At 39.8% G+C, this 12297-nt stretch overlaps 1 protein-coding gene across 1 annotated transcript in view; it reads right to left on the reverse strand.

Annotated features, from left to right (window-relative positions):
• Positions 1–502: 502 nt before the first annotated feature.
• The window catches only part of LOC125075034 (probable multidrug resistance-associated protein lethal(2)03659), a 55327-nt gene continuing 43532 nt past the window's right edge, over positions 503–12297 (reverse strand). The window contains exons 17-33 of the mRNA XM_047686581.1: positions 11910–12009; positions 11297–11447; positions 10309–10385; positions 9569–9737; positions 9348–9474; positions 8669–8819; positions 8184–8420; positions 7657–7766; positions 6987–7101; positions 5575–5773; positions 5307–5493; positions 5073–5245; positions 4298–4414; positions 3545–3650; positions 2725–2813; positions 2437–2539; positions 503–1707 (exon numbers count right to left, since the gene is read on the reverse strand). Coding sequence (XP_047542537.1) covers positions 1672–1707; positions 2437–2539; positions 2725–2813; positions 3545–3650; positions 4298–4414; positions 5073–5245; positions 5307–5493; positions 5575–5773; positions 6987–7101; positions 7657–7766; positions 8184–8420; positions 8669–8819; positions 9348–9474; positions 9569–9737; positions 10309–10385; positions 11297–11447; positions 11910–12009 — 2247 coding nt within the window. The 3' untranslated portion in view covers positions 503–1671. The remainder of the gene's footprint in view (positions 1708–2436; positions 2540–2724; positions 2814–3544; positions 3651–4297; positions 4415–5072; positions 5246–5306; positions 5494–5574; positions 5774–6986; positions 7102–7656; positions 7767–8183; positions 8421–8668; positions 8820–9347; positions 9475–9568; positions 9738–10308; positions 10386–11296; positions 11448–11909; positions 12010–12297) is intronic.

Consider the following 12297-nt stretch of genomic DNA (forward strand, 5'->3'; position numbering starts at 1 on the left):
GTTCTGTTTAATTTAATAAAGTTATGGATTCTTTCGCATTATCGTCTAGTTTTCACTTTGACTCGACTTAGCACGGGGCTCTGTGCTGAAGCCCAAAAAGCCATATGGTAGATCCGACCCTGGTAGTAATCGCAATATTTTCAATGACGAATATACATATATCATAGCACCTTGTATCGCTAAGAACAGTTTATTGTAATCAAAATTCTTACATCAAAAGGCATAATTGGTATAAATTAGTACCTAATTCTTGACAATTCGTACAAAATGTCAACAAACGATTACGACGATTATACGAGTCACTTTTAAAAACACTTCTAAAGTTCAGGCATATATAATATTATTGTATACATTTTAACATATCGTTTATACTGATTGCGAAACACAGAACCAAGCCGTGAGCGCTCACCGGGACCGCACGGGACGGAAGGAACGAAAATATTTTTTTTTATGGCATTGGTTGGCAGCATATGGGCCACCTGGTGGTAAGTGATCACTACCGCACATAGACAATGGAGCTTTAAGAAATATTAACCATTCCTTACATCACCTATGCGCCACCAACTTCGGGAACTAAGATGTTATGTCCCTTGTGCCTGTGATTACACTGGCTCACTCTACGCTGGCTTTATAAGTGGTAAGGTTAAACTAACTTGACATATTTTATCACGGTAATATATACTAATAGCCTAGTAACAGTTAGCCGGGGTAAGATGACATCACTGGATTAGGTGCCCCCCCCCACTGCACACATTACAACGATCCAATATAATATTGGATAAATAATTCCATCATTACATAACATGAATTTGTTTACACTTTGCACAGATTATAATACAATCCCTTTAAATATTATATATGTATATTATAAATGCTGTATATAAATATATGTTTTATAGTTAAGGCAAAATTGACATAATTGCAATAATAGTAATAATTGCTATATTAAGGCAAGTACATCACGTGGGACCGAACCCGTTAGTACGTATCATTTTATAAAAAATTTGGATTCATACTAATATATAAAGTATTTCATCCAACTATGAGGTAGTTGAACATATACTAACTATATATGTTAGTTTTAATACATCTTCCTAAGCAATATGGCAGATATTAACGCCATTTTATGACAATTTAAGTTTGTTCGTGCAAATTCCGCTCATTTTCGTTTTAAAATTCAGGAGAATATTTATTTATTTAAGTACGATTAAGTTTATATTTGTTTTCAAACACAAATGTTTCTTAAGTACATTCCAATGGCAGGAGGAGTTGGAATAAATAAACATTACATTTACATATTCCAAGTCATTCCCTAATAACTCAGCTATATTGTACACTACTGAGAGTTTATGATTAATATATCTCTATTTATAATACAACACTATTGCACTTAACTACTTATATCCATTTTAATTTTACTGACAAAGTTTCGACACCAAATTCACAGACTGAAAACGCCATTATTTCCATCTCGACCAATGATATAACTTCAATTCAAGGTCAAAGTTTATTTATCGTTAGTCGTCCTGCCGTTGAAATAGACAATATATATCTATAACATTAAAACAATATAAATGCATAATCAAAGATTATGTTGAATTACCATTTGGTACTATATGTATATATATCCAATCGTAGCTGCCGACCGCCTGGACATATTTCGATAGTGTTCTATGACTGTTTCTTCTTTAGGAATTCATTGTAGCTCTGAAATGGAAACAAATACATAATTATTTTGTGGGTTTATGTTAAAGATATATAGAAAGATATATACATATGATGTAGATTTAATTGCTTTTTTGAAAAATGCAATAAATAAATAAAATATATCTTTGAAATAACTTTTTTTAAAGTATTATTTGGAGCTAGTGAACCGCCCCGGCTTCGCACTGGTGAACTTTATCAATAAAAAAAATGCTATGCACTCAGTAAGAATGTAACTTTCTATGAGTGAAAAAAAATTATAAATGAATCAACATGAGTTCCGGAGGTTAATCCCTACATACAAACAAACAAATCTTACCTCTTTATAGTATTAGTAAAGATTGAGGTGAACATATATAATTTAATATAACAGCAATTATACATCTTGCCGATAGTGATTGCGTACATATAGTACATGTATAAGTACGGTCAGCAAAATATAAATACAATCATTTATTTGTCAAAACATCATTTTGTGCTCGGCGCTGAAGGAAACCGTCGTGAGGAAACCTTCACGTGTCGATGAACCTTCACGAGGAAACATCCACCAACGAGTATTGGAGCAGCGTGGTGGAGTAAGCTTCAAACAGTCCCCTCAAAAGGGAGAGGAGCCCTATCCCCATCAGAGATACTTTTTATCGGGATTTGAACGTGCTTTTGAAAAAGTATATCTAATTTGTTTTAGCTGTTGGACCATGGAGTTCAATATTAAAAGTCAACTCTATGACTTACCTCTTCCGCCATTTTGTACAACATGGCGGCGGTCTCCTGTCCCGTTTGCTCCACGAGCGACTTGAATACACCTCCAGCGCCGTCCTGCTCGCTCATCTCAGACCTGGACATTCATAAATCAATAAATCACGATTCAAATTACCTTACACACGTGATTGACTAAAAAAGTGTCACGTGTTACAATTCAAATATAATATTTTAGTTTATAAATGTGTTATTATTACGCGCAACAAGAAGTACGTGTATATTCAAAAAATAATAATGTCTTATGGAGGTGCTGTGAGTCACCTGTTGGAGTACGTGCGCACGCGGTCCCTGCCGAGCGCCAGCGAGTCGGTCTCGTCGTGCCGGAAGTTCTCCGGTATCGCGAGCGGAGCCTGAACGGGTTATCGACGGTTATTAATATTAAAATATAGATTCCTTAAGACACTTATCAACTGAAGCACATTCTTCAATATCGGACAACATCACATACATTACTCTGATCCCAATGTAAGTAGCTAAAGCACTTGTGTTATGGAAAATCAGAAGTAACGACGGTACCACATCCACCCAGACCCGAGACAACATAGAAAACTAATGAACTTTTTCTACATCGACTCGGCCGGGAAGATCGACCTACTCGACCACGGAGGTCGTTACATTCTTACTTTAAAGGAACAAAACCAAATCATCAATACTAATATTATAAATGGGAAAGTCTGTCAGTTACTTCTACACGCTTAAATCGCTGAACCGATTTATATAAAAATTGTGTATGCAGATAGTTTAAATATCGGAGAAGGCCATCGATTACTTTTTTTAAATTCACCCCTCGAGTGGGTAAAATTAGGGACAGTTTGCGTGTTATATAAATTTCATGGAGAACCTTGCAGAATATCTTTTTTTAAAATCTTATACCAATTTTTTTACGTAATCGACGCACGCATATATGAAACATTCATAAATTCATAATTCATAAACCAGTGCGGGACAGAACTGTGCTGACCTGTGACAATTTCTTGCGCAATAACAGGACATAGCGGGGTGAAGATATTTGTTGGTAAAGAGCAAGGTCAACGAGTAATCTCATTAAGAGGGGGTAGTAAGTTAAGACTATTGTCAATACCTGACTCTTGGTGAGTATGGCTCGTCTCGGCTGCGCCTCCGGCTTCGCTTGCTGACTCGACTGAGTCAACAACTCGAAGGGATGACCGGATTCAACGATTCGGCCTCTGTAACGAAACATTCAATTACAAACTCGACTTAATTTGGTCGATGTAAAACAATTAAACATACTCACTAATACTTAAAGTAAAAACTATAACCGGGTTGTAAGAGTAAATATAATAAAACTGAGAAGTAAGGGAAAATAAAAACAGAGAGTTCATTTGTTTCTATCGAAGGCGAATGGGCGACCTGATTGGACATTATACGCTGTAAGAAATATTAGCCTTTCGTCAATGCGTCACCAAACTTGAGAGCTAAGATGTTATGCCCCGTGTGCCTGTAGTTGCACTGGCTCACAAACGCTTCAAATCGGAATACAACAATACTAAGTACCAATATTTAGTTAAGGAGCCCAGATAGCCCAGTGGTTAGAACGCGTGCAACTTAACCGATGATTTCAAGTTCAAACCCAGGCAGACACCACTGAATTTTCACGTGCTTAATTTGTGTTTATAATTCATCTCGTGCTCGGCGGTGAAGGAAAACATCGCGAGGAAACCTGCATGTGTCTAATTTCAAAGAACCTACCCTACCCAGATGGGCTTTCACAAAGTTCTACCACCAAGTCATAAACATCACACAACACAAATATTGCGGTACGTTTGTTTATTTGGAATTAACTGTGTTCAAAGGCAATAATACAAATATTAACTTGTCCATAACGATGACTCGATCGTAGTCCATCACGGTGTTCAGTCTGTGCGCGATCGTGAGCACGGTCGAGTCCGCGAACTTCGTCCTGATCGTCGTCTGGATGTGTTTGTCTGTCCTGTGATAACATGTTATTTTTTTTATTACGTACTATTTATTCCGAGGTTTTATATAAATTGTATAATTTGCATATTGCATTTGCATACGAATTGATTTGAAGCGAGGTTATAACATTAATAGTTGTGATACAAAGTAATAATTTTAAATCGTCAGTAGATAAATAAAAGTTAGAACACAGAAAGCATTGGCTAATGTCATTTATAAAAAAGTTAAATAGAATAGGCGCCAGATGTGACCCTTGTGGAACACCCGACAAAGATTTTAATGGGGGAGGCTCATACACATTGACGACTACCACTGACTTCGTGTTTAAGGTAAAATGAAAATTATTCTTGCGATCAAACAAAGATGTCATTATGAGATATTTTTTTATGTATATTGTGAGGCACTCTGTCAAATGCCTCACTGAAGTCTGTATGCGTGACGTCGACATGTTCGCGTGAGTTCATTGCAGAGGAAATTTTATCAATAAATACACAAGCCGTCCCAGTTTATTATTAGTTTTAAATAGTTATTTAAACATTTTTTAAACTTAAGCGAGCGTGACGTGAATGGAGTCAGCGCTGCCGTTTTTTAAAAGGAGGACAATCGATAATTTGCTTTCGTTGAACACAACGGTAAGGGGATGGTATTCCACCTGGGTGGGTCGCACTCACTCGGCGTCGACGTTGGCGGTGGCCTCGTCCAGCACGAGCACGGCGCGGCGCGCCAGCAGCGCGCGCGCCAGGCACAGCAGCTGGCGCTGCCCCGCCGACAGCGCGCCGCCGCCGTCGCCCAGCCGCGCCGCCAGCCCGCCCGCCTGCGCGCCGCACCACGCGCGCAGCTCCACCTGCGCAATGCACACTGAGGGACTGCCGGCGCCCCGGAGGCCCGGTCGGCCCGTGGCGTACCTCGTCCAGCGCGGCGTGCAGCTGCGCGTCGGGGTGCAGGCGCTCGGGGTCCAGGTTGTCCCGCAGCGAGGCCGCGAACAGCGCGGGTCTCTGCGGCAGCGCGCACAGCCGGGAGCGCCAGTGGCGCAGCCCCGCCTGCTGGGCGCTCACGCCGTCCACCAGCACGCGGCCCGATGTCTTGCTCAGTCTAGAGGGGGGAGCTGCTATTGAGTGATTTTTTCCAATTGCCACCTTCCATCTGAACCTGTAAACGTATCGTATCGAGCACCTGAACAGAGCGGCGATGAGCGAGCTCTTTCCTGCTCCCGTCCTCCCCACCACCGCCACCTTCTCCCCGGGACGAATGCGGAAGCTGACATCACGTATCGCATACGCCGGCTCCTCGAGCTTCACCCCGAATTCTAGCGGCTGCTCCTTCTTGGGCGTTTTTTCGTATTCCAACGACACATTTTCGAAGATTATTTCGCCTGCGAACCGATAATGACGGTGAATTGACGAGATCGAAGAATCTGTGGGGTTCACTGTACCGTCATGAAAATATATTGTATTGAATTAATACAATGGACGTCGATCGTCTCAGGAAACATAATACAAATTTTATTTTAAGGTTAATTTCACTCATTATCAAATTAGCGTTGACGAAGTTGTCATCAGAACTTTGGAAGTAAATTTAAAGTGGATATACTTAGTTAAGTAAAGTTATTTTGTATTATAAATAACGATTTGTTTATCAAGAACCACTTGTTTGTCATATTACAGCAGAACTATTAGCAAATTACATACAATATTAATCTTAGTTTTCTAAGATTTGTTTTTGTTTTTCTACACTCAACCTGCCATTGGAATATACGCAACTAAATTATTCCGATCCAGATGTTGTAGCTGCGATTTTTGAAGCGGGCAACATTATAAAAAAATATATATTGGCGGGAAAATTAAGTCTCTCTTCTGGATACGTTGGAACAGGGAGCATTGTTATAACTCTATCTCAAATAACTGAATATTTTTACATTAATTGCTTAACTTATCCAATAAAGAAATAACTTTATCCGTATATTCGATACGTACAACTAGTATTCATAATCAAAATATACTTTATTCAAGTTGGCTTTTACGAGTACTTTTGAATCGTCATTTAACAAACTATTTAAAGTAAAGCTACCACCGGTTCGGAATGTAGAATCTACATTCCGAACCGAATACTTTTTCAACATCTAAAAATACAGTCACGTTAGTTAAATACAATTATATATGTATGTTATGTCTCCTGCCTGGAAGTCAACGAGCATTAACGTCACGCTTTTTTATCATCAATATACTCTTGTATGGAATAATATGCCTTCTTGTCCAATGTATTTTTTACAATTGACTTGAATCTATGAAACGGCAAAGTTAAAAATGTCTGCGGAATTGTATTATAGAAGCGGATACCTTGCCCCAAGAATGATTTATTGACTTTGCGGAGTCGGAAACTTGGCGTCCTAAGCTTACCCTTACTTCTTGTGCACATACAATGATTATCACTGATTTTATCAAAGTGATCAATGCCACTGTGAATATACATAAAATTGTTGTAAATATACTGTGAAGCAACAGTGAGTATTCCTACTTTGTTAGTAAAAAATAGATCGTACAATTAAATAACAAATAAGATTATTTTACTTAATCTAATTGAATTACCTGTGTTTGGCCAAGTATCGAAGTCCAAGTTCGGGTGTTCCGTCTTCAACGCCTTCATGTCCGGTTCCACTGGCTTCTCTGGTGGTAGGTTCGTGTATTCCAATATTCTTTCCACCTAAAGGACAATTACAGAGTCATCTCGCAGTACGTAAGTAAGTAAGTTAAACGCTAACATTTTTCTAACAAAACTATCCGTTATTCGTAACGTTCTGATGCATAAGTAACAAACCAATGGTACTTTCTGATGAACGGAGATTTCACTACCAAGTAACCGTAAGCAAAACGAATCGTTTCTTAAATATTCATTGATTACATACTTTGTAATTGTTTTTAAATATAAGTAAAGAATATCACTACATTATAGTACCGCTTTACTTATTCGCGTTTTGTCCAAAATATTTTTTACAAGGCTCTGGTTTGATTTAATTTCATTGTAAACTGACAACGTCTGTTCGCACGTTTAAAATTTGTGTTTTTTTTTTTCGTATACGGCTACAGCGCCACCCTCTCGACGAATAACTTTTTTCCGCTCTCTAAAAAAAGTTCCAGTTAAATTTAAATTTTCTGCACGTCTACGGCGGGAACTCATCTACATGCATCGTCACGATACGATATTTAACGTTACGTTAATAGAAACTTCAAAACCCAAACGTCACTAAGGGATACTCACTGACGTCATCTGGTTCTCGACTTCAGCAGTCTGCCTCATCCCGTACTGACACATGCCGACCAGACCGATCACTTGAGTGATCGCCAGACCGACGTTCCCACCCAAAGTTTCTAAAAAACATACACATATTAAACAAAGTGTATTTAATATAGCCGGTTTTTTATTAAAGCATATAGGTAGTCGGACCGGCGAATGGGCCTCCTGATCGGAAGTTGTTACCACTGCCCTGTAAGAAATATTAACCATTCCGCATCCACCGTCTTTGGGAATTAAGATGTTAAGTCCTTTGTGCCTGTATTTACACTGGCTCACTCACGCTTCAAACCGGAACACACGTGTAGGAACATTAGTGTTTTAGTGTTGTTTTGTACTAAAGTTTGAACTTCCGGCTGCGGCTGGAAATGTCTTGACAAATAACTTCAAAAACGTTTTTATCTAAGCCGGGTAAGATGACGAAACAATTTGATATATTTGTTAATAACCAAAGAAGTTAATGCATTCCAGCAAATAATAATTTAATTTCTCACCTTCGCCGACGAAGAGGAAGAAGCTGAACGTAACGGTGGCGAGGTACAAGCAGCAGACCATGTCCATCCAGAAGCCGAAGGCGCGGTTGGTGCTCAGCACGAGCGCCCAGGACGAGCTGTGCAGGTCCTGCAGCTTGTCGAACTCCTGCGCCAGCGTGCGCTGCTGCTCGCGCGTGGAGCGGATGGTGGGCAGCCCCGTCACCGTCGCCGCCGCGTGGTTCAGGCTCTGGCTGCGCGCTGGGGGGAGGGAGCAGTCGTTGGGACTATTCCATGTACGTGTGATGCAGGCACGGTGGCACACAATGAAGGAGACGTAGATATTAACCGAAGAACAATCTCTCTTGCTTCAATGTCTGTTTATTGTTCAATTTATGCCCAGCGGTAGAGGAGAACTTCGTAAGAAACCTTATATATGGCGGATGGCATTCTGCTACATGTAGAATGTGCAGATGAAATAAAATATCCTGAGCAATCGTGAAACTCACCAATAGCTTCGATTCTCTTCAACTCGCGACTGGTTTTGAGGAACAGCAGACGTAGAAGATGCAGAAGCACCGCGACCACGGCAGTTGGCAGCAGCAGCCACCAGTTGACGAGGCAAACGACTACCAGGATCGCGATCACTTCTAGGAAGAACTGGAAAATTGGATTAAGTTACTTTCAGGAAAAAATGTAATTATCATTAAGGTTTACATGACCATTTAAAATTGTGTTGATAATTTATCTTGTAGTCGACAATAAAGAAAATAGTACGGTGCGGGAAAAAGGGTGTCGCGTAAATATTTTTTTTTATGATATCGGTAGGCGGTCGAGCAAGTGGGCCACCTGATGGTAAGTGGTCACCATGGCCCATAGACAATGGCGTTGAAAGAAATATTACATCACAATGCGCCACCAACCTTGGGAACTAAGATGTTACGTCCCTTGTGCCTGCAGACTGGCTCAATTACCCTTCAAACCAGAACACAACAATACTGAGTACTGCTGTTTGGCGGTAGAATATCTGATGAGTGGGTGGTACCAAGTAAATTTATCATAAATATCCATTAATAAGCAGTGGTAAGCAGAAGTTATCAGTTCTTCTTAATCCCCTTTAAAAGGAAACACGCTCTTTGCCCAGCAATGAGGTATTTATGGTATTTTATATTTTTTCTTTATACTTACTCCGACGCAGTCGACTAAAGCCACGGGCAACAAGGTGTCGACCTGACCCATGTCCTTCGAGAAACGGTTCAGGATACGACCGGAAGGGTTGTGGTGGAAGAACCACATCGGCGCGTTTGTTACACCCCTGTATATCAGAAAAAGAAATTTATTAAAACGATGCGATATTTTTACTTACATTTTACGAGTAGACTTCATATTTTGAACGGCAGAATTTGTACCTGAACATATTGTCGTGCAGCGCCACGGACGCTTTTATGCACGTGTTGTAGAAGACCAGCAGTTTGTTCCAGGTGAAGAACATACATATCCCAATCAACCCAGCGTATATGTACACGCACTGGGCACGCGTCAGGTGGAACTGGTTCGAGGGCAGGTCTTCGAAGTTCACTGAAACAAGAGAACACAAAGTTAATAACTATTGAAACACACCTTTGGTCGTTGAGCCAGTGTGACTGCAGGCACAAGAGACTTAACATCTTAGTTCTCACCTGGAGGCAATTTGGGGATGTGAGTAATGTTTAATATTCCTTATAGCGAGTGAAATATAAGGGCGGAGGTGACCACTGCATATGGCTCATTTGCCAGTCCAATTATATATTGTAAATAAAAAAAAAAACACTGTACACGGAAAAGAATTTATACAAAAGTTACCGGTGACCTTGAAATTGTAATCTCACCAAAAACTAAAGTATATTTATAATATTGACTGCCTCGTTGGTTATGTGGCTAGATTACAAGGATACTGTCTCTGAGGTTCTCTAGATGCTCTAGTATCAGCTCAGAGCTCGAGTAACAGCGGAAAATGCATCAATTCTTGTGGGTCGCGCAGATTGACGTCTCATCAGATAATTAGACTACAAATGCATGTAATTTATCCTAAACAATTGATCAGTGTGATTTGTTTAATCATTATTATTTAACTGTTTCTGATAGACGAAGTGATGAATATGTAACTCACAAGGTGGAGCGGTCTCGTTCGTCGTCGCGTTCCGCCTGGCGATGTTGTAAGCGCTGTTCGCTTCCTCCATATTCACCCTGAAATAATATCAAGACATAAGAATAGTCTGTGTCGGGTAACGATTCAATAAAAATATTTTTTCAATATAGAAGCGTTACATATGCTTATTGATCGTCTTTGAAATGACTCAGATCTGAGAAGAATCGGCGTACGGAACTCAACGGGATATTTTCCAATCCCAAATATCTTTACACAGATAAAAAATAAGCCGACTAAAGAGCGGCAAATTACAATTAACATTGCCATCCATTAGGATTAGCATTTAGCATTAGCAGCCTGTAAGTTCCCATTGCTGGGCTGAAGGCCTAATCTTCCTTTGAGGAGAAGGTTTGGAGCATACCACCACGCTGCTCCAATGCGGGTTGGCGGAATACACATGTGGCAGAATTTCGTTGAAATTAAACACATGCAGGTTTCCTCACGATGTTTTCCTTCACCGCCGAGCACGAGATGAATTATAAGCACAAATTAAGCACATGAAAATTCAGTGGTGCCTGCCTGGGTTTGAACCCGAAATCATCGGTTAAGATGCACGCGTTCTAACCACTGGGCCATCTCGGCTCATTGCCATCCGGTGGCCACTTATTTGCCCCGCTGGTGTGTTCTAGCCAGTATGGCTTCAGAATTCCAAGTCCTCGATTCAATCAAATAAATTAGTTAGGCAAACTTATGACTTCCATGCATCGATAAGTACGTAAAACCGTTGATCCGGCGCCTGAACTCTTTTCAGTCGCGAGAGATTGCCGTCCCGTTGGATTGTGCGAGTACATCTATGTCTTGCATTTCTTTGCCGAGTTGGCTGGACAAGACCGAAATCGGTCTGCACATCATCAATGAGCAGCCAAAATAAACCGTATAAAAATATTACAAGCGATAGCGCGATTTAATCTACAACTAACGCCATCTATTGGTCACTCAAAACACTCACCACTCCTTGAGCCATATATCCGTGGAAGAATAGAACACTTGCGCCAGGATAAAGAGCGCACAGAGCAGGAACAGCGTCAGAGAGCCGTGACCGCTCTTTATGTATCCCAAATACACGCTGAAGTCCACGGAACCCTTCTTTTGACTTTCACCTTGAACGAATATAATTATCAGTTAAATTATCACATAACGAGAGGCGAGATGGCCCAGCGGTTAGAAGGCGCGCATCTTAACCGATGATGATTTTCATGTGCTTAATTTTTATTTAAAATTAAACACGTACGCAGCGATGAAGGAAAACATCGTGAGGAAACCTGCCCGTGTCAAATGAATGACATTCTGCCACATGTGTATAAAGTAGTTACTCTTTTCCAACATTTCAATTACAGATTGTGTGAATCAATTGCAATTAAATTTTTATAACAAACTCCCTAACAAATATAATTTTTTCTAAACAACATGCATTCACAAACAACAACAAACGCGGAAATGATTATGTTCGTAGTTTCAGGGGTGTATGAAGTATACTTAAGATCTCCCCCTCCTTCTCTCTATCTCTTTCTCTTAAAATACATCAAATCGTATATTACAAATATTTTTGACGTATTTTGTACCTTCGTATTTTGGGTCCAAATTGTTATCGAGATCCATATTGAATGACAATTGGGAGGCCTCCGACATTGATCGTTGCGAACGTAGCTTCTGGTTGTTTTCCTGTAACAAAATTGATGAAACTTTTATAAGTATGAGCAAGAAATTAATTTGATATATTCTCGAAATAAACTGCATCATTACAATAAATAGTATAAGATATTTTAATAAGCCTTACTACTACTAACAAGATAATATGACTAAAATTACAATAGTAAATAGAAAGAGATAGGAGATAGAAAGAGATGGAGAGAATAAAAGACAGTGATAGATTTATTAAGATTATCTGTACTAATATTACAAATGCGAAAGTAACTCGATCTGTCAGTCAGTCTGTCTGTTATGGCTAAA

This window comes from Vanessa atalanta, chromosome 29 (assembly GCF_905147765.1).
Source record: "Vanessa atalanta chromosome 29, ilVanAtal1.2, whole genome shotgun sequence".
Lineage (NCBI taxonomy): Eukaryota > Metazoa > Arthropoda > Insecta > Lepidoptera > Nymphalidae > Vanessa > Vanessa atalanta.